General features: G+C 44.1%; 1 protein-coding gene across 6 annotated transcripts; it reads left to right on the top strand.

The window, feature by feature from the left end:
- Positions 1-290: 290 nt before the first annotated feature.
- ZNF354B (zinc finger protein 354B) lies at positions 291-23801 on the top strand. 6 transcript variants are annotated; one of them, XM_032270501.1, is made up of 6 exons: positions 293-427; positions 1279-1363; positions 1880-1972; positions 6526-6652; positions 7571-7666; positions 21876-23801. In XM_032270501.1, the coding sequence occupies exons 4-6, from the start codon at positions 6619-6621 to the stop codon at positions 23456-23458; spliced, it is 1713 nt and encodes a 570-aa protein (XP_032126392.1). In that variant the 5' UTR covers positions 293-427; positions 1279-1363; positions 1880-1972; positions 6526-6618; the 3' UTR covers positions 23459-23801. The 6 variants fall into 6 exon arrangements, with proteins under 6 accessions (XP_032126390.1, XP_032126392.1, XP_032126394.1 ...); XM_032270499.1 differs by lacking the exon at positions 1880-1972 and having other exon boundaries at positions 291-427; XM_032270500.1 differs by lacking the exon at positions 1880-1972 and having other exon boundaries at positions 378-396.
- Positions 23802-24105: the final 304 nt, after the last annotated feature.

The following is a 24105-nucleotide window of genomic DNA, read 5'->3' as shown; positions in this document are numbered from 1 at the left end:
TCCATGCTCATCTCTTGCATGTGGAAATCCAGCTTCAGACACAGTTGCCTTACTGGCCTCCAGGAACCTTCCCTTCTCTTCCGAAAAACCAGGAACCCGGGGCCTTCCAGCTCACAGGGGCCCTCTCGTGACGTCTGGGTGCCTAACAGCTTAGCCAGGACCCCGCCTCAAACGCGTGGAACTACACTTCCCAGAATGCCAGCGTCCTCCCGTGGACTCCATTTCCCAGAGGACTCAGCGGCCGCTCCGCCCCTCACGGTCCCCGGCGCGCCGCGGAACGTTAGCAGCTGATTGAGCGGCGCGGGGACTAAGGTAGCTCAGACGCCGCCGGCTAGTGAGGCTGCAGTCCGTTTGGGCGATTTTGAAGCCTCAATCCTGCGAAGCGCGGTTGGGGAGGTGCGTCCCAGGAACGCCCGAGTCTGGGGAGGTGAGCGGCGGAGGCGGGCCGGGCCTGGAGGCGGTGGCGCCGAGCGTTGGGACGCCCTGCGGCCGCCGCGGCTCCGAGAGCCTTTGTGGGCGCGGGCGGGCACCCCTGCGTCTGTCACCAGCCCCCGCGTCGGGCCTTGGACTCTCGTCCCCCGCGGACCGCTGCCGCGCAGCCGCCGATGCCTCCGCTCGGGCTCGCCGCTGCCGGCCGTGGACGCTGGGCCAGGCGTTTCCTCCCGGGTCCGCCCTGTGCGCGCCGTGTGGGCCTCGCGGACTCGGGGCGACGAGACTCCGAGCTCAGGGCGGACGCAGCCGGGCTCCGGTTTCCGTGTCCGTCCCCATGATGGCCGCACCTCCCTCCTCTGGAAACCTAACGCTTTCCTCTTCAAAGCCGTTTGCTGTGGAAGTCAGGAGATGATTCCTTGGCAGGAGGCAGAGGAACCGGGTGGAAAAAGGCTTGGGGTGGAGGGAAGTCGTCCCCGGGGTCATCGTGTTGGGAATCCCGGGCCAGCCTCGCAGGGGCGTGAACGGGGCAGGTGCCCTGGCGCTGCCTCAGTTTCCTGAGCGGTGCAGTGGGTGCTGGCAGTGCGACCTGGCGCCGAGGAACTCAGCAGCTCGGGGCGGGCCCTGGCCCTAGTGGGCTCAGCGGGTTGTTGCTGCCGCCGCGGGTCCAGCGTCCGGTCCGGAAGCCCAGAGCCCACGAGACCTGGTCCTGGACGGGCGGCCCAGCGCTGCTCGTCTGCGAGCTCCTGGCGCCTCCCTCTGAGGACGCGCGGGGTCGGGTTTCAGAACTGAGAATTCCAGGGCTGGCAAGCAGAAGGGGCTTCCTCCTGACTTCCTTTCTCTTCTCAGATCTGCCTTCTGGAGACTGCACCGCCCTCAGGGGAGAGCCCAGAAAGAGGACATGGCTGCTGGGCAGCCGGAAGCGAGGCCCCAGGTGAGCTCATTGCCGTCCCAGATCTCAGTAAATGGATTTTCCCACTAAAAGTTTCATCACCCAGGGCTATCTTCAGCCAGGATGGAGCCCAAGTCCTTTTCCCTTGGAGTAGCTGGTCTGTCCTTAGGAGTGGTGGATTCTGTAAGGAGAACCACCCACCCTCCCCATCCATGTCTAGTGATTCTTTTTTCTTAATAAACGCACTTTGTTCACTAATTTCAATCCATTGTGTGACTAATTTGACAAGTAAGATGCTACAAGTGTGTATATCACTACGGACAGAACAAACATGCACCCCTTGAGAACAGTCCCTGCCTCCTTCACTCACGCACGTATCCCTTCGTATCCTTTGCAAGAATACTTTTTCTTTTCACTCTTGAGAATCCTCATAACATCACCCCTTCCCCAGGCTTCTCCAACGGTAGTTTTTAGTTTTTTTTCTTCCTCTTTGTAAATCATATCCTTTGCTTGTATCACTCTTGAAAACTGATCTACACTGTTTTCATTTTTGTGTAGTGGGAATGAGAAGGCCACCCTTTCTAGGTGAGAGAAGAATGAACAGAGTTGGAGAGGTCACTTGACTCCAAGGACAGAGACAAGATCCCTCAGGTAGCCTCAGGAAGGGTTTCATGGGATATCAGTAGTACAGAGGCAGCATACGTGGTGGTTAGGAAGTAGGGCTGTCAAGCCGGATGGCCGCATTTTAATCCATCTCTTTTGTTGCTGTTTGTGGGTCTTGGGCTTCACCTCTCTGTGCCTCAGTTTTCTCACCTCTAAAATGGGAATAACAACTGTGTCCACTTCCCAGCGTAGATGAGGGGCTTACATGAGTTAGTGTATGGAAAACGTTTAGATCAGGGTTAGGCACATAGTTACTGCTCAGTTTGTGGTGGTTTTGGTCGCTGAGTGACATTGTTAGTACATTAATAATGTTGATAATATAGAAACTGCTGTACAATGTGTTTAGGACCCAGATGATGTTATCCTTTTTTCGTTTTTTTGTCTGACAATAATAATGTCCACTGAATGTCTAGCACACCAGAGAATGGGCTGAGGGCTTTACGTTTGTTTTCTCACTCTCATAATAGCACAACAATTAAAATTTTTGTTTTACATGTGAGGAACCTGTTAAACTAAGGAAAGTTAAGTAACCTGAGCACATTTCAATTGTGTCGGGCTCTGAGTTCTCTCGGACCACCCAGTCGTTTCTCTGGCGTCTTTCAGAGCGTGGGCAGATCTAGCCACGTGATACCAGAGCTCATCTTCGATGTGGCATTATCTTTTAGACCAAGGGAACACAGTGGAGTTTGATCTGAGGGTGTGGACAGAATGAGCATTATGCATTTGAGCTACTGTTTGTCCTTCAAGGCATTCCTGTTCCCTTCCAACAGAGCCAAGCTGCTCTCCTGACCGGAACCTGCTGCATCCCTATGTTTGAGTGAATCTCTGTAGCATCCTTCCTGTCTGCCCTTGCTGCCCATGCATCAGTACTGTGTAGACATGTGTGTAAAATTCAATGAAGGGAATTCTAAGACCAGAGAAAGTACAAAGTTCACAGTTAGAAAACTGGAGTTAGGATCCTGCCACATGCTATGACATGTGCCATGTCATAGCAAAGCACATGACCTGGGACCTTGGCTGCCTTGGACCTTGTGTTCTCATCTCAGGGCCCTTTCCAGCCACACAGTTTTTCATTGCTCAGATTATTTCATGCATTTTCTAGTCTGCCAGTCAGATTATGCATTCTTTCCTTAAAAAAAACATCATTTCTTGTACTCTTACCCGCTCTACAAATAATTTGTTACTCTTGCTCACCATAAAAATATCGCAGGGTCATGGTGTTAATTTTAGAGAATAAAACATTTGTACATATATGTAGGTATAAAACTGTGTTTCTGGATATGTGTATATATACACGCACATATGTATGTGTATGTTGATGTAGACGTGCATTGCATAATGATGTTTTGGTCAATGAAAGACCATAAATGTGGCAGTAGTTGCTTAAGATTAAAATGTAGCCGGGCGCGGTGGCTCAAGCCTGTAATCCCAGCACTTTGGGAGGCTGAGGCGGGTGGATCACGAGGTCAACAGATCGAGACCATCCTGGTCAACATGGTGAAACCCCGTCTCTACTAAAAATACAAAACATTAGCTGGGCATGGTGGTGCGTGCCTGTAATCCCAGCTACTCAGGAGGCTGAGGCAGGAGAATTGCCTGAACCCAGGAGGCGGAGGTTGCGGTGAGCCGAGATCGCGCCATTGCACTCCAGCCTGGGTAGCATGAGTGAAACTCCGTCTCAAAAAAAAAAAAAAAAAAAAGATTAAAATGTAGCTGGGTGTGGTGGCTCACACCTGTAATCCCAGCACTGTGGGAGGCCGAGGTGGGTGGATCACCTGAGGTCAGGAATTTGAGACCAGCCTGACCAACATGGTGAAACCCTGTCTCTACTAAAAATACAAAAATTAGTTGGGTATTGTGGCAGGTGCCTGTAATCCCAACTACTCGGGAAGCTGAAGCAGGAGAATGGCTAGGACCCAGGAGGCAGAAGCTGCTTGTGAGCCGAGATTACGCCATTCCACTCCAGCCTGGGCAACAGAGCAAGATGTCCTCTGGAAAAAAAAAAAAAAAAAAAAACTGAAAAATTCGTTTTTTATTGACTTAATAGCCATTGTAACATTGTAGTGCAAGGCTTTGCTCCTATTTTGTGGTGATTTTGGTCTAAACAGGCCTACCCTGCAGCCTGCCAGTCCTATAAGAGTATACAACATATGCAATTATGTATAATTCATAATACTTGATAATATCTGACTGTGTTGCTGGTTTATGTATTTATTATACTATTCTTGATACTTTACAGTGTCTTCCTTTTGTGTATTTTTTTAAACATTAACTGTAAGAGCCTCAGGCAGGTTCTTCGGGGGTACCCAGAAGAAAGCTTTGTTCCCAAAGAAGATGACAGCTGCATGTGTATCATTGCCCCTGAAGACCTTCCAGTGGGACAGGACGTAGAGGTGTAAGATAGTGGCGTTGATGATGCTGACCCTGTGTAGGCCTAGACTAATGTGCACGTTTATGTCCTAGTTTGGTTTTTTTGTTTTTTTTTTGAGACGGAGTTTCGCTCTTGTTACCCAGGCTGGAGTGCAATGGCGCAATCTCGGCTTACTGCAACCTCCGCCTCCTGGGTTCAGGCAATTTTCCTGCCTCAGCCTCCTAAGTAGCTGGGATTACAGGCACGCACCACCATGCCCAGCTAATTTTTTGTATTTTTAGTAGAGACGGGGTTTCACCATGTTGACCAGGATGGTCTCGATCTCTTGACCTCGTGATCCACCCGCCTCGGCCTCCCAAAGTGCTGGGATTACAGGCGTGAGCCACTGCGCCTGGCCCCTATGTCCTAGTTTTTAACAAGTTTTTAAAAGTAAAAATAAAAGTTTTAAAATAGGATAAAGCTTATAGAATAAAGATGTAAAGGAAGAAAATATTTGTGTACAGCTATACAATGTGTTTATTTTAAGGTAAGTGTTACTATAAGGAAGTCAAAGTTTGAAAAAACTAAGGAGTTTGTAAAGTAAAAGAGTTACAGTAAGCTGAGGATAATTTGTTGTTGAAAAAGAAAACTTTTAAAAAATAAATGTAGTGTAGCCTAAGTGTACAATGTTTGAAACATCTACAGTCATGCACAGTAATGTCCTAAGTTTCCCATTCACTCACTACTCAGGCAACTTCCAGTCCTGCTCCATTCATGGCAAATACTCTGTCCAGGTATACCATTTCTTATTTTTTATACTGTATTTTACCATACCTTTTCTGTGTTGAAATATATTTATATACACAGACACTTAGAATTGTTTTACAGTTTCCTATAGCATTCAGTAGGGTAACGTGCTGTACAGGTTTATAGCCTAGGAGCAATAGGCTGTACCATATAGCATGGGTATGTAGGTGGCCGTATCATCCAGGTTTGTCTCTTATATCCCATAGTAAGGAAATGGCTTAACAATGCATTTCTCAGAAAGTACCTCCATCGTTAATGCAACACATGAATGTATACTATGTGTGTATTTCATATACACAATAGAAAATAAAACCACCCTTAACCCCACCATCTGGAGATAATCACTGTCATTCAGTTTATTGTATATCTCAATAATTTTCTGTGTATATTGAAATTTTTTTTGAAGGGGGACAAATTAAACAGTGATATATATATAACCTGCTTTTTGTGCTTAGCATTTTCATGGATGTCTTTTTATGTTAACAAATAGCAGTTTATACCACCAGCTCTAATGATGGTGTATTTGTATTAATGTGATAATAGTTAACATTTGAACCTTTAATGTGAGCCTGTTATGGTTTTAAGTGCATTGTGTGGATTATCTTATTTATTAACTATTAGGTAGATTTTGAGAGGCAGTTTTAGAGTACTTCCAAATGGAGCCTAGGACATCTGCCTGGATTGGAATCCCAGCTATACCACTGAACAGCTGTGTGACTTTAGACAAATTTCTTAGCCTCTCAATGACTTCATTTCTCTTTAAATGGGAACAATAACTATCTTCTTCATAGGGTAATTGTGAAGGTTACATGAAGTATATACTAATGATTAATATAAAGCTTTAAAAATAGTATCTGTCCCATGTAAAGCATTCAGTAAAATAGATTTATTCGGATTTTCATCATTACTATCTTCAAGCTTGAATGAGCACACAGGTAGTGCCGTACATTATTTAACCTAGCCTATATCAGTGAATATGTAGGTTATTTCCAGTATTTTTTGCTGCTAACACCATGATAAGTATCCTTGTGCTTATATATTTTGTGCCCTGTTCCTAACAGTAATTGGTGAGTTAAAGATTATATACAGTTCTAAGTTTTTAAATATGTATTATCAAATTGCCAATGAAAAAGTAATTAACACTCCCACTAATGGCCTTAATCCCTCTACCCATCCCTTACAGTGGCTGGAAAAGGCCTGGCTCTCACTGTGTGCTGCTCAGTATATCTTTGTTACTGGCCAATCGTTCATTAAATGAATGACCTGGAACCTTCAGAAGCTTGAATAGTATCAGAAGCATTTCTTGGGTAGCTTGTCTTCCCCACTGCTGCCCTCTTCACTCTGAGGGTGGTCCTGGGTGAGCTGGAACAGCTTGTCCTTACAGGTGTCACTGACGTTCGAGGATGTGGCTGTGCTCTTTACCCGGGATGAGTGGAGGAAGCTGGCTCCTTCTCAGAGAAACTTGTACCGGGATGTGATGCTGGAGAACTATAGGAACCTGGTCTCACTGGGTAAGGAAATTTCCCCTTTAGAAACAGAATTCAAAAATTGTGATATCTTGGGCCAGGCACCATGGCTCACGCCTATAAGCCCAGCACTTTGGGAGGTCAAGGCGGGTAGATCACGAGGTCAGGTGTTTGAGACCAGCCTGACCAACATAGTGAAACCCCATCTCTAGTAAAAATACAAAAATTAGCTGGGCACAGTGGCAGGCGCCGGTAATCCCAGCTTCTCGGGAGGCTGAGGCAGGAGAATTGCTTGAACCCGAGAGGCGGTTGTTGGAGTGAGCCGAGATCGTGCCGCTGTACTCCAGCCTGGGGGGCAGAGTGAGGCTCCATCTCAAAAAACAAACAAAAAAATTGGGATATCTCAGCATTTCCTTGTCTGAATAAAAGCTGTGGGTCACCAAAAAACTTGAACTGAGTTTAAGGATTATACAAATCAGGTCTCTATAAATAAACATTGAAAACCTTCTTCCTCCTAATAAGTGTGGAATTGCTTCACGTATTGACAGGTGGGTATTGATAAGTGGGTATTGATAATTATCCCCTTCCCACTACACAGTTTCACATTAGAAATTCTCTCATAGTTCAGGCAACATTTTTCCGCTTTGGTTGTTCTGTGGTTTGTTTGCTCATCTCTCAGCAGAGGGCTTACCTCATCCTTCATCGACCTACCATTGCCTTTCGCACTTCTCTTTTCCATCCAGGTGACTGTTGTAAAACCCACCTTCAAAAGGGAATCATACGATGTTTTCTCATTTTAAAAAAGTTACTTGATACGTCATTCCATAGATTCCTGTTCATAAATTTTAATTCATTCATACATACAACATTCCTTCTGTAAAAAAGTCACAGTACTCTAGTAATCAAGGCATACTTTGTTGTGTCAAAACAAGACCAAGACTTTTTTTTTTTGTCTATGTGCAGGACTCCCATTTACCAAACCAAAAGTGATCTCCCTGTTGCAGCAAGGAGAAGATCCCTGGAAGGTGGAGAAGGACTGTTCTGGCAGCTCCTCTCTAGGTAAGTGGGTGGCTGCAGACAAGGGTCTGGTTAATGAGAGGAGGCACAACCTGGAAATATTTGTTGGAAAGCTCCTTTGAGGTTTCTCAGAACTCAAAAAGTGGTGGGGAAGGAGGAGCCCAGGCTTGTATACATGAGCTTCCTCTTATTCCCTTGTAATCGCTTCACCATGAATCTCTCAGAGTCTCTTTTCTTACCCTTTCCTGTTGTTTCAGGAGAGGGCTGTTTTTTTCATGTATTCATTGAGCAAACATAGACTATTTAAGGAATTTCAAATAATTCACTCTGGCTGAGCTCAGGGTGTGTATTTGGGAAAAGTAGGAAGTAAGGAAGGAAGTAGCCTAGAAAGCTAGGAAAGGGCCATGTGGTGAGTGCTTTGGCACAGTTCTGAGAGGTGGAAACTGTCCCATGGAGCCCTGGAAATCATTGAAGGAGTTGGGCAGGGAATCATATGGTCCTTGGTATCTTAGAAAAATTGGTCTGAATTAGAAACAGTTGAGTCTTCATCGGTGTAAGAATAGCTAAGGGACCTGTGGTGTGTCCTTTCTCTGGCGAACATTGCCACACTGAAAACAAGAGCCCACGGACATGGATAGAGCTCCCAGCAAGACAGAGCATTGTTAGGATGTCACCATTTATGTTTAATGAAAATTATGTGCATGTGTAATGTGTGTGTAAGCCCAGAGAGAATGTTTAGGAGGATACACCATAGCTAACGGTGACATTAGTTAGACTTGGAATAAGATTGAGAATGGATCCCACAAAAAGGGGACGTTATTTACATATAGTATTTTAATTTTTCACAAAGAGAATATATTCATGACGTTCTATGTGATTCAAGTTTAATACAGATGGTGACTTTGGGAGCATTGTGATTGAAAGTGAGGCAAAACTAGAGGCGGGAAGCCTTGCAGAGCGATTGCAGTCATGGAGGGTGGCAGGCAGGACGTGGAAGGGTCTGGACGAAGGCGCTTGCTGTGAGTTCATGAGGGAAGAGGAGGCGCCTGCGTGATCAGGGTACAGGAGGAGTCGGATGTGGGCTGAATTTCACTTGAGATGCAAGTGAAGTAATCAGATGGAGATCGCTGGTGGGCAGGTGTATAAGTGACAGGGCCGAGATTCAAGGGAGGTCAAGGAGCCATCAGCACAACAGGGGCATTGGAAGCCTGGACCAGGCTGGGTGAGGGGGCCAACCAGAGGCCTGAATCCAGGAAACAGCATTTGTGAGACACTTAAGCAGGAGGAATCTGTGACAGAGCCTGAGGAAATGGGGAGGGGCCATTGTGGCAGTAGGGGACTGAGAGGTGTTGAACTGGGGGGCTCCGGCTCTGGGGGATCTAGGTTGAACCCTCAACCACAGCTTTGCTGTCCCTTGGTCAGTGATGAGCAAGCTGTGCTGAGTGCTGCTGGTATAGAATTGGGCAGAAAGAGACGCAGATCTCGCACTTCTGTAGTGCACGATCTAGCAAGGGAACAAGGTGAACACACTCACATGAGGACCATATGGGAAAGACACTTGGTGCTGTGAGAGCACAGAGCAGGCAGGGCGGTGTCAGCAAAGGCTTCCCTGAGGAAGGGCCTGAGATTCAAGGACTGAAGAATTGCCTCAGGCCTAAAGAATGGTGTTCATGAAGGTCCAAAGAAGTAAAGCCAGTGAGGAGAAGGCAGAACAGGTAGCCGAGAGAGCCACGGGCCCTGTCACAGGGTTTGATTGGTGCTTGAGAGGCAAGCACAGGCTCTGAGGAGCCATAAGTAGCCCAGGGCAGGCCCAGGCTGGGTTCTGCAGCCCGCAGCCCATGTGGAGAGTCTGATGACCACAGTGCAGGGCGTGTCAGGTCCAGAGGGCTCAGTGACAGCTCCTTGTGCCATGGGCCCAACGAGGAGCTGCAGGGCAGGCAGCTTTGATCCACATAGCTACTGTTCCAGAGAGAGCTTTCTTGTGATGGTGGCTTGAACTTTTCATTTATAGGGGAATTACACCTGTGTTTTTACTCCCCTTTGAGAGAAATACACTAATTTTATATTAAATTAAAATTTAATAAACTGCCAGAGGCCACCACAAAGTAAGCAGAATGCAAGCAGCAGGGAACCAGGTGAGATTTAAGGTGGTTGTCAGTCTGGCCATTATGTGTGGGCTGAATCTGGTGTGGAAGATTAGAGGAAAATAATTGTTACCTTTCCCCTCACCTGGGGAGCATCTGATGGCCGAGTAAGTCTCCTCTCCAGGGAGAAGTGAGTATTAACAGGCTGAAAATATGATTGGAGTCTAGAGCTGTCCAGAGGGATGCTGGGGCCCCGATAGTGTTGTCATCCAGTTCCTTTTCAGATTTGGGAGGATATCCCTGCAGGAAAACCGTGAGCAGGCTGTTGAGTAAGTGAAGGATGTCAGAGCTGTTTCCTGGCTGGTTCCTCTTGGTGGGATGACCTTCCTCCTCCTCTTGTCAGATGGAAGTCAGATGGCATTCCTAGGGTGCTGACATGTGTTTGCATCTCTGCTGTACCCCTGGTGTGGCTCCTGTCTGCCTCCACTAAGATTGCCTCAGGATAGACAGCTTCCTTTTACCATGAGAGCTCACTTCACTGAGAGCGTGGTTGAAGGACTGGGATGTTCCTGGAATTATCTCAGACTCTAGCTGAAACCAAAAACTCAACCTGTAGGCTGGGTATGGTGGCTCATGCCTGTAATTACAGCATTTTGGGAGGCCGAGGTGGGAGGATCACTTCAGCCCAGTAGCTCAAGACCAACCTGGGTAACATAGACCCTCTCTATGTTTATAACCTGGGTAACATAGACCCTCTCTATGTTTATATGATTTTAAAAAAGAAAAAACATTTTAGTCAAAAACCTACCCCTTGAACAGCCAGTGACAGAAAAACTCGTTCTCCCAGGGACAGGACTCTCTAGAACCTCTGGTAGCCTCAAAATGTACAAAGTTATTTTCTTTTGAGATGGACTCTTGTTCTGTCACCCAGGCTGGAGTGCAGTGGCATGATCTTAGCTCACTGCAGTATCCTCCTCCCAGGTTCAAGTGACTCTCGTGCTTCAGCCTCTTGAGTAGCTGGGATTACAGGCACATGCCACCATGCCCAGCTAATTTTTGGCATTTGTAGTAGAGACCAGGTTTTGCCATGTTGGCCAGGCTGGTCTTGAACTCCTGACCTGAAGTGATCCGCCTGCCTCAGCTTACCAATGGGCTGAGATTACAGGTGTGAACCACCACACCCAGCCTGCTTTGTTTTCTTATTGCAAGAAGCCGTCTTGGGCAGACTGAATTGTGCAGGGTGGTGAGCGGCGGGGGGGGATTGGTCAGTGAGGTTTTGCTGGAGCTGCCACTGCACACAGTGGAGGCTGTCTTTTCCTGATTTGCACAGAATGCTCTGTAGCTTAGCAGCAGCCCTGATGAAATGGCCTGGAATGGTTTTAAAGTGACTGTGCTTTTAAGGTGGAAATGTAACCACAATGCTCTATAGCCCTGTTTTATTTTACTTGATTTTGTAAAGATGGGGATCTTGCTATGCTGCCCAGGCTGTTTTTGAACTCCTGGCCTCAGGTGATCCTCCCATGTCAGCCTCCCAAAATGCTGGGATTATAGACCCGAACCACCTCACCTCCCAGTCTATTCCAGTTTAATTTGTATGAGTTAGTCTTTTTCTTGTTTGCCAACAAAGACTCCTACATAGGGCCTGCCCCTCCCTTCCTACCAGCAACATCTGTTCTCTTTGTAACTTCCAGAATTATCTATTTAAAGAGGAAATCAAGTTGTGTTGCTTCCATGCTCAAAATCTCCAGTGGTTTCCATCTCATACAGCATAGCCCAAAGTCTCCATCATGACCTTCAGAGACCTACATGGTCTTGCCCTGGCTGCCTCTTTACCCTCATCTCCTTCCACTCTGCCCCTCATTTGAGGCCTCTAATCACCCTTGGCTGCCCTGTAGTTTGTCAGGGGGACCAAGCAGGCCCCCACTCAGGCCTCTGCCCTTGCTTTTTTCTGTCTAGGACTGTTCTTTATGGTAGTCATGCACCCACATCGCTCACTTCCTTGTGCTGCACAGGCATCTGCTCACACAGCCACAGCTCATCTGACACATGGCCCTCCAGCCCCCGTGCTATGTCCTCAGTGTGTTTTATTTTCCTCCCTGTGCTTAGCACTGTGTAATAGTAACTAGATCTTCATGATCTGTCTCTTCCTCTGCATTGTTAGCTGCTATAGGAGGTGTTGCCTCTTTCATTTACTCCTGTTTTCCAAGAACCTAAAACAGTCCCTGGCCAGGGTAGGCTTCCAGTTATACAATGAATGCAATTCATTGTTATACAATTGACTTGGACTAGGTTAGTGGTATTGAAGACAGAAAGAAGTGAAACAGTTCCATAGATGTCCAGGAGACAAAGCCAGCAGGACTTGTATTTGATGTGGAAGATACACGAGATAGGGTTGTCAGGGATGCTTGCTTTGTTTCTGCTTTGTTCTGGGATGGCTGTTGTCATTCAATGAGATAGTAACACTGGAACGAGATTAGATTTGGAGAATGGTATGAATTTGATTTTCTTACTTTTTGGGGGAATTTTTTTTAGAAAAAGTTTTTGAGATAATAGTAGATTTATATGCAGTTGTGATAAGTAGTATAGAAAGATTCCACCTTATACTCGTTTCCAAAACCATGGTATAATATCACAACCAAAATATCGACATCGATACAGTGAAGACACAGAAAAATCCCTTCAGTCAGCACAGAGATCCCTCCTGGTATCCGTTTGTAGACACACCCATTTCCCTCTTGTTCACTGCCTCCTCTTTTCCTTAAGTCCTGAAAATCACTAATGTGTTCTCTATTCTATAATTTTATCATTTGAAGAATGTCACATACATGGAGTAATAAAATGTATATAACCTTTTGGGATTTTTTTCTTTTTGTCCCACCTAACATAATTCTCTGGAAGTTCATCTGTATAGTTCTATACATCAATACTTCATTACTTTTAATTGCTGAGTCATGAGTGTTCCATAGAGTATACCGTAGTTTGTAAAGCCATTGACTTGTTGAAGGACATCTGGATTATTTAGTTTTTGACATTTAAGTATAATGCTGTTATAAACATTCATGTGCAGGTTTTTGTGAAAAATTAGTTTTGTTTTCTATGTAATAAATGCCCAGTAGTGGAATTGCTGAGTCATGTGGAAGTTGTATGTTTAGTTTTTGAAGACATAACCACATTTTTTTCCAGAGTGGCTGTGCCATTTTACATTTCACCAGCAGCATTTGAATGATACAGTGTTGTTGTATCTTTGCCTATATTTTGCCTTGGTACAACTATTTATTTTAACTGTGCTGGTAGGTATATGGTGAAATACATTGTGATTTTAATTTGTGTGTTCCTATCATCTATTGATGTTGAACATAGTTCATGTGCTTAATTGCCATTGCATTTCCTTTTTTTGGAGAGAGTCTTGCTATGTCACCCAGGCTGGAGTACAGTGGTGTGGTCTTTGCTCACTGCAATGTCCACCTCCCAGGTTCAAGCGATTCTCATGCGTCAGCCTCCTGAGTAGCTGGGATTACAGGTGTATGCCACCATGCCTGGCTAATTTTTGGCATTTTTAGTGGAGATAGGGTTTCACCTTATTGGCCAGGCTGGTCTCAAACTCCTGACTTCAAGTGATCCACCTATCTTGGCCTCCCAGAATGCTGGGATTACAGGCATGAGTCACCACACCTGGCCTGTGTTTCTTATTTGATAAAGTGTCTAGGTATTTTGTTCATTTTCTATTGAGTTATTTGGAGTTTTTACTGTTGAGTTTTGAAAGATCTTTATATATGCCGGATAGTAGTTGTCAGATACGTGGTTTGCAAATATTTTCTCCTATTCTGTAGTTTGTTTTTTTATCCTCTTAAGTGGTTCTTTTGCAGAACAAAAATTTTAATTTTGCTGAGGTCCAGCTGATCAGTGTTCCTTTTATGGATTGTGCTTTTGGTGTCAAATATAAGAATTTTGTCTATACTTAGATCATGAAGATTTTCTGCCATGTACTTCTAGAAGTGCTATAGTTTTACATTTTTCATTTATGTTCATGACCTTTTTTGAGTTAATTTTTTTGTATTAGATGTGAGGTTTATTTTTTTGCATATGACTGTTTAGTTGCTCCACCATTATTTGTTGAAGCTATCTTTCCTCTACTGAATTCTTTGGCACCTTTGTCAAAAGTCACTTGGCCACATTTGTTGGGTTGTTTTGGGTTTTCTTTTTCATTCCATTGATCTGTGTTTCTGTTCCTCTCCCAATACCACACAGTGTTTATATATATGCTTTAATGTTGGGTAGAGTGATTATTTCTTGTTTATTCTTTTTTTAAAAATTTTTATCTATTCTTTTGTTTGCATGAATTTTAGAATAATCTTACTATAGCTACAAAAAGAATCATGCTGAGATTTTGATAGGAATTGCAGTAAACCTGTATATCAGTTTTCTGTGCATAGTCTTCCAATCTGTGAACATGATATGTCTTTCTATTTAGCTCTTTTTTATTTGCTTCCATCAGTGTTTGTAGTTTTTATCATGTGAGTCCTCTACTTTTTTTTTTTTTTTTTTATCTTTTTTTGAGATGGAGTCTTACACATTCTGCTTCCAGCAGGTTGGAGTTCAGTGGCGTGATCTTGGCTCACTGCAACCTCTGTTTCCTGAGCTTAAGGTATTTTCCTGCCTCTGCCTCCCACGTATCTGGGATTACAGGCGTGCGCCAATATGTCAAGCTAATTTTTGTAGTTTTAGCAGAAACAGGGTTTCAGTATTTTGGCCAGGGTGGTCTCGAACTCCTGGCCTCAAGTGATCGCCCACCTCAGCCTCCCAAAGTACTGGGATTACAGGCATGAGCCACCACACCTGGCCCGTTTCCTGCGTTTGAATATTGACTTGTCTAGGAAGGTTGGAGAGGTTTTCATGGGCAAAATCCTGAAGTGTGCTTTCCAAGTTACTCGCCTTCTCCCCACCTCTTTCAGTGATGCCAGTGAGTTGTAGATTTTGTCTCTTTACATAATCCCACGTTTCTCAGGTTTTGTTCATTCATTTTTATTCTTTTTTCTTTATTTTTATCTGACTGAGTTCAGAGGGCCAGTCTTTGAGCTCTGAGATTTTTTTCTTCAGCTTGGTCTGTTTTGTATTTCAGTTGCATTATGAAATTCTTGTAGTATGTTTTTCAGCTTTATCAGTTTAGTTTGTTTCTTTCTAAAATGGCCATTTTGTCTGTCAGCTCCTCTGTCATTTTACTGTAATCCTTAGATTCCTTGGATTGGGTTTCAGCTTTCTGAATCTTGATGATCTTTGTTCCTATCCGTGTTCTGAGCTCTATTTCTGTCATTTCAGCCTGCTTAGGAGCCCTTGCTGGGAAACTAGTTCAGTCTTTTGAAGGAAGGAAGACACCCTGGGTTTTTGATTTGCCAGAATTCTTGTGATGGTTCTTTCTCATCTGTGAGCTTATGTTTCATTAACTGTGGTGTAATTTGAGTACAGTCAGTTGACTTCTTTTCTGGATGTTTTCAGAGGGCTAGGGCTTTGTGCAGGGCCTTTATTTGTATCTGAATTCTGATCCTGGTTTCACAGAGGGGTATGTTAGTAAAGTGTTTTTGGTGTTGAAGTTTGGGCTGTGGTCTGGTAGATGGCGCTTAAGTGTAATGGCCATTAGGTAGACTCTTACGCAGCTATGTTGCTCCTCTGTATTTCCTTAAGATTGCAGCCGTGCCCCTCAGTGCTCTGAAAATGTGATCACCTCTCCCACTCGAGTGCCGGCTTCACATCTCAGTTTGGCACTGCCGGGCTGCCCACCACAGCTCTGGGGTGATCTCGGTTTATGTTCCCTTCCTAGCTTGGAGGCAACAGGGGAAGGGACTTTGATGGTGGTTGTGGCAGAGAGCCTTTCACTTGTCTATGGGACTCTACCCTAAAGAGATGCCGAACCACTATCAATCAGTGCAGTTTGCCCAGGGTGGGGTGGCTGCCCTGTGGCCAAAATGGGGAGGGAGGCCCTGCCTGGTGAGGAGCAGGAGGAGCTGGCAGGGGGAAGGGAGGTCACCAGGGAGACAAACTGGCTGCTGCTTATGGCAACTGCAGCTTGCTGGAGGTACAGCTAAAGTACTCAGGGTCTTTGGTCCTTCCCCAGTCCAAGTGTAGCAAGGGCAGTACCACTGTAGTGGCAGCGACAGAGGGACTTTGGATTGCCTTTGTCTGCCCCACCTCAGAAACACAGAGCCACTGCTACTGGGAATCTTCAGCCAAGGGGTGAAGTGGCTAGGCTGCTGGCCTGAGGCACGGGACCTGCTTGGTGAAGAGTGGGGTTTTGGTGCTCACAGGGAGAAGAGACTGGGCTCCTGTCCACATGGTGACTGTGGTATGCTGGAAGCGCAAGTGAGGGCTTCACTGTTTCTTCCCCAGACTGAGAGCAGCAGGTGCAGAACTGCTGCTGTGGCAGTGGCATAGGGGCTGTCAGTTGCCTCTGGGAGCCCTTCTTCAGGGAAGCACAGAGCCACTACCAGTAGGAATGCTCAGCTAGGGGTGGGACAGCTCTTCACAGGGTCCCTGCCTGGTGAAGAGTTGGGGATGGAGGCTCACAAGGTAGAGAGACTGGGCTTGTCTCCATGTAGTATCTATCTGTGGTGTACTAGAGGTTCCAGTGTAGCAACTGGGCCCTGTGTTCCTTCCCCGACCCAAGGGTGGATAGTGTAGTCCCATTTTAGCTATAGTGGTGGAGGGGCTATGGGTTCTCTCTCAGATTTCCTCCTCAGAGAAATGTGCCACCTTCATCTGAAGTGTTCAGGTAGGCTTGATGGTTGTGCTGGAGTCCTAGGTCAGGGGGCTCTGGCCAGTAAGGAGAAGTGGAAATGGGGACCCCTGTGGGAAACAGTCTGGCCGCTTTTTGTGGGGTGGCTGTGCTCTGCTGGGGTTCTGCTCCAGTCGCTAATCACTGTGCACCCTCTGGAACCTGAGGTCAATAGCAATGAGGGCTGTGGCACAGCAGAAATGACAGCTTGCCCCTCTCCCTTTGGGAGCTCTGTCCCAGGGAAGTACAGAGCTGCTACTGGCCTGAGAGCCTAGGCAGGGCTGGTGTGGCCATGCTAGGGTCCCAGGATGATGCATATTTTGGCCTGCTTTTTGGCATGCTGCATGTCCCTTAAGTTCTGTTCACTTTTTAAATTTTTTTTTTTTTTTCTTAGACTCAAGTAATTTTAATTGTCTTATCTTTATTTTTTTATTTTATTTTATTTATTTATTTTTTTGAGACGGAGTTTCACTCTTGTTACCCAGGCTGGAGTGCAATGGCGCGATCTCAGCTCACCGCAACCTCCGCCTCCTGGGTTCAGGCAATTCTCCTGCCTCAGCCTCCTGAGTAGCTGGGATTACAGGCACGCGCCACCATGCCCAGCTGATTTTTTGTATTTTTAATAGAGACGGGGTTTCACCATGTTGACCAGGATGGTCTTGATCTCTTGACCTCGTGATCCACCCGCCTCGGCCTCCCAAAGTGCTGGGATTACAGGCTTGAGCCACCGCGCCCGGCCAATTGTCTTATCTTTAAAAAGTTTGCTGATTTTTCTTATGGCCTGCTTACACCTTTTGAATTTCTCTGGTGAAATTTTCATTTCAGTTATTATACTTTGAAATCCTAGAATTTCTTCTTGGTTTCGTTTTGTTTTCTTTTTATTGATACTTCCATTTGTTCGTCATTTTCATGACTCATTCATATTTTCCTTTAGCTCTCTCTGCATCTTTATGATAGTTGTCTTTGTATAGTATGCCACCATCTGGTCTTATTCATAGATGTTTTCTATTTATTTTGTTCCACTGACTGAACCATACTTTCCTTTTTTAATTTTTTTGGAGACAGAGTCTCACACTGCCACCCAGGCTGGAGTGCAGTGGCACGATCTTGGCTCACTGCAACCTCTGCCTCCTGGGTTCAAGTGCTTCTTCCGTCTCAGCCTCCCGAGTAGCTGGGACTACAGGTGTGTGCCACCATGCCCAGCTAATTTTAGAGACAGGGTTTCACCGTATTGGCCAGGCTGGTCTCAAACTCCTGACCTCATGACCCACCCGCCTTGGTCTCCCAAAGTGCTGGGATTACAGGTGTGAGCCACCGTACCTGGCCTAGTTTTTTATTTTTTTTATTCCTTGTTGTTGTTATTATTATTATTATTATTGTCTTACAGTGTTATAACTCTGGGGATCAGATTCTCTCACTTCTGTAAGATTTGCTGGTTGTTGGTTTTGTTTTCTTATTGTTGTAGGGTGTCACTAGTCCAGGAATTAGCCTAAGGTATATATAAACTGAAGATCTTCTCATATTTTTTTCTGAGCTCAGGTCTTCCCTGGCCTTGTGCAGTGACTTTCTAAATTCCCCATGTGCGCATTTGCTTTACTTTTATTTTGTTTTGTTTTTGAGATGGAGTCTCACTCTGTCACCCAGGCTGGAGTGCAGTGGCATCTTCTTGACTTACTGCAACCTCCGCCTCCCAGGTTCAAGTTCTGTCTCAGCCTCCCAAGTAGCTGGGATTACAGGTGCCTGCCACCACACCAGGCTAATTTTTGTATTTTTAATAGAGCTGGGGTTTCCCCATGTTGGCCAGGCTTGGTCTTGAACTGCTGACTTCAAGCGACCTGCCTACTTAGCTCAGCCCCCTAAAGTGCGGGGATTACAGGTGTGAGCCACTGCGCCAAATATCCTTATCCTTAAATGTCTGATTCCCCAAAGCAGGAAAAGGAAGAAACAGAAGGGGAAAATAGTAGGCACTGTTCCTTAAATCCTCTGGAAGCACAGCAGGTCATTGGGGATTGCAGAAATGCCAGCCTGCATTTGTGTCTGCACCTCTGTGATTCACAGCGATAATTTGCAGTCTGAACCCAAGATCCCCATTATTTGAAGAGCAAGGTGTTTATTGCCACTTTGGCCACCAAAGGCCACTCTAGGGAGGCTAGTACAGCTGCAAGCCGTGAGTTTAAGGGATTAGACATGGGTAGCTGCTGCCAACTGAAATTAATTTCACTTTACTGGTCAGGCCTTCCCCTAGAAGCTGCAAGCCTTCAAATAGTTTCCAGAGTTTCAAAATAGTTGCATCAGACAGATTCTGACAGCTCACTTGTCTAGGTGGATAGATAGAACCTTGCTGCTTCCTACTCTACCATCTTCCCTGACATCCACTTTTTCTTTTATCTCACATTTATTTCACACTTTTGGCATTCTCTGTCTTCAAGTATGTAGGTAGTATGTAGTATGCCACCATCTGGAGTTTTAAGGGGGAGGTGCTACTGATGTCTGTTGGTTGAGGTATGCTGAAGGTGAGGTCTTGCATAAAAGTCACAGTTACGAAGTACTCTGAAAATAAATAAACATATATTTTGTCATTTGATAAGTATTTAAATTTTCCACTTAGAAAGTTTTTTTTTTTTTTTTTTTTTGAGACGGAGTTTTTGCTCTTGTCACCCAGGCTGGAGTGCAATAATGCGATCTTGGATCACTGCAACCTCTACCTCCCAGGTTCAAGTGATTCTCCTGCCTCAGCCTGCCAAGTAGCTGGTGGGATTATAGGCATGCACCACCACACTCGCTAATTTTGTATTTTTAGTAGAACCATGTTGGTCAGACTGGTCTCGAACTGCTGACCTCAAGTGATCACCTGCCTTAACCTCCCAAAGTGCTGGTGTGAACCACCACTCTGGCCGAAAGTTTGTTTTTAAAGGAAATATATTTTTAGGACCTTGTCCTCTGTGTGCTGACTTCTTTTTTTTTTTTTTTTTTTTGGTGGAGCCTCGCTCTGTTGCCTAGGCTGGAGTGCAGTGCAGTGGCGCCATCTCGGCTCACTTCAGCCTCTGTCTCCCAGGTTCAAACTATTCTTCTGTTTCAGCCTCCTGAGTAGCTGGGTTTACAGGCATGCATCACTACTCCTGGCTAATTTTTGTTTTTAGTAGAGATGGGGTTTCACCATGTTGACCAGGCTGGTCTCAAACTCCTGACCTCAGGTGATCCACCTGCCATGGCTTCCCAAAGTGCTAGGATTACAGGCAGGAGCCACTGCGCCCAGCCTGTGTGCTGATTTTTTTGCAGAAACCAGTTTTTAAATTGCAAGTCTCTTAGTAGGTATGGTCTATAAGAGGAAAAAGGTTAACCCATTCACTCCTGTTACAAGGAAAGACAGAAGGTAGAAGAAACCTTCATTTTTAGTTTTGTTGTGGAAAAGTTTGAGCATATATAAAAATAGAGAGAATAATATAATTTCCCATTTGTCGTCCAATTTCTTTTCTGTCTTGTCTCGTCTCATCCCTCCCCTTCCCTCCTCTCCCCTCCCTTCCTCTCCCCTCCCTTCCTCTCCCTTCCTTCCTCTCCCTTCCTCCATTCCTCTCCCTTCCTCCCTTCCTCCCTTCCTCTCCCTTTCTCCCTTCCTCCCTTCCTTTCTCTCGCTTTCTCTTTCTCTCTCTCTTTCTCTTTCTCTCTTTATCCTTCCTTCTTTTCTTTTCCCTCCCTCCCTCCCTCTCCTTCCTTCCATCCTTCGTCCTTCTTTCTGTCTGTCTATCTTGACAGGATCTCTCACTGTCACCCAGGCTAGATTGCAGTTATGTAATCATGGCTCATTGTAGCCTCCTTGGCTCAAGTGATCCTCCTGCCTCAGCCTTTTGTGTAGCTAGGACTTCAGAGGAGTGCCACCATGCCCAGCTAAGTTAGTTAGTTAGTTTGTTTGTTTTAGAGACAGGATCTCACTATATTGCCCAGGCTGATCTCGAACTCTTGGGATCAAGGGATCCTGTTGTCTTGGCCTCCCAAATTGCTGGGATTACCCAGCCCATCATCCAGTTTCAGCAGCTATCAATTCATGATCATTTTTGCATTAATCTATTCCAATGATTATCTACCAGGAGTGATTCTGTCATTTGTCAGTGTCTTGAAACAATTTTGCTTGTCGTGTCCTGGAGGGAGGAGTTGTGAGGGGGAGGTGCTACTGATATCTGTTGGGTGGAGATATCAAGTATGCTGCTAAACATTCCACAATACACAGGGCAGCCCACACTATCCACACAACTAAATTATCTAGCCCAAAATGTAATCTGAGGTTGAGAAATCCTATCTATATCCTGTCTTAATGCAGTGACATTTTTATAATGTTGTTACATACAGGAATAGGAGAGGTGATTATTTCTTCAGATATACTTTAATGTCATCCATCAGATATACTTTAATGTCATTTAAGACTGGTATAAAATTTCCCTCATGTAGGCTTTTCATACGACTTGTATATTTACTATTCTGATCCTTTGTGTAAACAAAGGTTATTGATTTTAATGTGTCAATTTTATATCCAATTACTTCACTGAATGATTTTTATCATTCATTCTCTGCACTTTTTAATATTATATTGTCAGCAAATAGAGGTAGTTTTACTTTCTCTTAACTCATCCCTAATTGATTTATGTTATCTGATTGCATTGGTTAATATGTCTAATACAGTGTTAAATTGTAGGGAAAGTAATGGATGTCTTTGTCTTGTTCTTGAGCATAGTGGAAATACCTTTAGTATATTTAATAAGATAGTAGCTTTAGGAAAAAGGTCTATGTATTTTATCATGTTGAGGAAGTGTCCCTCAGTTCATTTTTGTTTGAGTGTTTTTATTGTCAATGGTGCTGAATTTTGTTGAAGATTTTCTCAGCATCTCTAGTTGTATATTATTTCTTTCTTATATGCATTTAACGTACTGTAATAAGTGCTATAATAAGGGGAGTGAGTTGTTAGGAAAAGGTACACAGAGGAGTTAACATTTGAACTGAATCTGAAGGATACAAAGGAGATTGGAATGTAGGAAAAGGAGGGAAGACATTCAGGGGAGTATACATAATCATAGGAATGGGGTAATTTATGAGCCCATCAGAGGCTTTGGGTACCAAACTATATTTCCTAAATTTATATGCCTCCTCCTTCTCTAATCCCTTCACTCCATTCTCTTGGTCACTTTTACACACTCACCCACCTAAAATGAGTTTGCTTTATTTTTTTGTTCACTTGCCAGTTCAGCTGTCATCCATTATTTTATGTAGTGTTTTAAAAAATTTTGTCTTCTTACTGTCTTTTAGTCATAAAGCAAACCCTCCTTGAGATATCATTAATCTTCCTTCTACACATTTAGTCTCAGCCAGTCACATGAATCATTGGCAATTGCTTTCTTTTTTTGTTTTTCAGGATGTAAGAGCAATCCTAAAATGACAAAGACAACTCAAACTCAGGATTCATTTCAGGAGCTGATGAGGAAAAGACTGAAAAGGGATGAACCCTGGAACTTCATATCAGAAAGACCCTGCATATATGAAGAGAAATTAAATAAACAGCAAGACAAAAATGAAAATTTACAAATAATTTCAATTACCCATACAAAAATCCTCACTGTAGACAGAAGCCATAAAAATGTTGAATTTGGTCAAAACTTCTACGTAGAATCAGTGTTCATCAAGCAACAGAGATTTGCTAGAGAGAAAACTCTGTCAAATTGTGAAATACAAAGAAATAGTTTCAAGCAGAATTCAAATTTACTTAACCAATCAAAAATCAAGACAGCAGAGAAACGCTATAAATGCAATACATGTGAAAAAGCCTTCATTCACAATTCATCTCTTCGTAAACATCAGAAAAACCACACTGGAGAAAAATTATTTAAATGTAAAGAATGTGTAAAAGCCTTCAGCCAAAGTTCTGCTCTTATTCAACATCAAAGAACTCATACAGGAGAGAAACCCTACTTATGTAAAGAATGTGGGAAAGCCTTCAGCCATAGTGCATCCCTTTGTAAGCATCTAAGAACCCATACTGTGGAGAAATGCTATAGATGTAAAGAATGTGGTAAATCCTTCAGTCGAAGGTCTGGCCTTTTTATACATCAAAAAATCCACGCTCGAGAAAATCCCCATAGATATAATCCAGGTAGGAAGCCATCCAGTTACAGCACATCCCTTTCTGGATGTCAGAAAGTTCATCTCAGAAAAAAGTCCTACTTATGTAATGAATGTGGCAACACCTTTAAGTCTAGCTCATCCCTTCGTTATCATCAGAGAATTCACACTGGAGAGAAACCTTTTAAATGTAGTGAATGTGGGAGAGCCTTCAGTCAGAGTGCATCTCTTATTCAACATGAAAGAATTCACACTGGAGAAAAGCCCTATAGATGCAATGAATGTGGGAAAGGCTTCACTTCTATTTCACGACTTAATAGACACCGAATAATTCATACTGGAGAGAAATTGTATAATTGTAATGAATGTGGTAAAGCCTTAAGTTCCCACTCAACGCTTATTATTCATGAACGAATTCATACTGGAGAGAAACCATGTAAATGTAAAGTATGTGGAAAAGCCTTCAGACAGAGTTCAGCTCTCATTCAACATCAGAGAATGCATACTGGAGAAAGACCCTATAAGTGTAACGAATGTGACAAAACATTCAGGTGTAACTCATCCCTTAGTAATCACCAGAGAATTCATACTGGAGAGAAACCATATCGATGTTTAGAATGTGGGATGTCTTTTGGCCAAAGTGCAGCTCTTATACAACATCAGAGGATTCATACAGGAGAAAAACCCTTTAAATGTAATACATGTGGAAAAACTTTTAGACAAAGCTCATCACTTATTGCACATCAAAGAATTCACACTGGAGAGAAACCCTATGAATGTAATGCATGTGGAAAACTCTTTAGCCAGAGGTCATCCCTCACTAATCATTATAAAATTCACATTGAAGAGGACTCCTTAAAAGCTGATTTGCATGTGTGAAAGCCTTAAACCAAAACTCATCAGAGAATACATGCTTGAGAATGAAATAGAGAAAACTTTTAGTATCTCAAAACTTGAGCTACGTAATACATATAGGGAAAGCTTTCATACTAGTCACCCACTTTAAAAAATATCCTAAGACAATTCACTGTTGCAGATGTTGAAGTTGGCCATTTGTAAGATAAAAGGTATGTTTTTAAAATCTCTTTATTAGCATTATATGCTATCTATGATATGCAAGGATGAGAAAACTCTGTGCCGAGGTGCTGGAGTTTTCATTAGAAAAACAACTGTATAAGCTATTGTATAAAAATAAGCATATTTATTACAGCAAACATTTTAATAGCAAACAAAATAATTGATCTTAAAAATATATGCAATAGGCCAGGCACAGTGGCTCACGCCTGTCATCCCATCACTTTGGGAGGCTGAGGTGGGCAGATCACCTGAGGGTAGGAGTTCGAGACCAGCCTGGCCAACATGGTAAAAACCCCATCTCCATTAAAAATACAAAAATTAGCTGGGTGTGGTGGCACATGCCTGTAATCTCAGCTACTCAGGGGGCTGAGACAGAATCGCTTGAACCCAGGAGGCAGAGGTTTCAGTGAGCTGTGATTGTGCCACTGCACTCCAGCTTGGGCAACAGA

The sequence above is a fragment of the Sapajus apella genome, unplaced genomic scaffold (assembly GCF_009761245.1).
Source record: "Sapajus apella isolate SASKATOON/1434 unplaced genomic scaffold, GSC_monkey_1.0 scaffold211, whole genome shotgun sequence".
NCBI classification, from domain to species: domain Eukaryota; kingdom Metazoa; phylum Chordata; class Mammalia; order Primates; family Cebidae; genus Sapajus; species Sapajus apella.
This window is presented reverse-complemented; position numbering and strand designations above follow the sequence as displayed.

What these genes read in the sequence shown, in the direction of transcription:
- ZNF354B (XM_032270498.1), top strand. Translation starts at nt 5,021, where the DNA reads ATGTTTGAAACATCTACAGTCATGCACAGTAATGTCCTAAGTTTCCCA. An exon ending in TAGGAACCTGGTCTCACTGG is followed by an intron (nt 6,653 to 7,570) that starts GTAAGGAAATTT and finishes GTCTATGTGCAG; the next exon opens with GACTCCCATTTACCAAACCA. An exon ending in TTCTGGCAGCTCCTCTCTAG is followed by an intron (nt 7,667 to 21,875) that starts GTAAGTGGGTGG and finishes TTTGTTTTTCAG; the next exon opens with GATGTAAGAGCAATCCTAAA.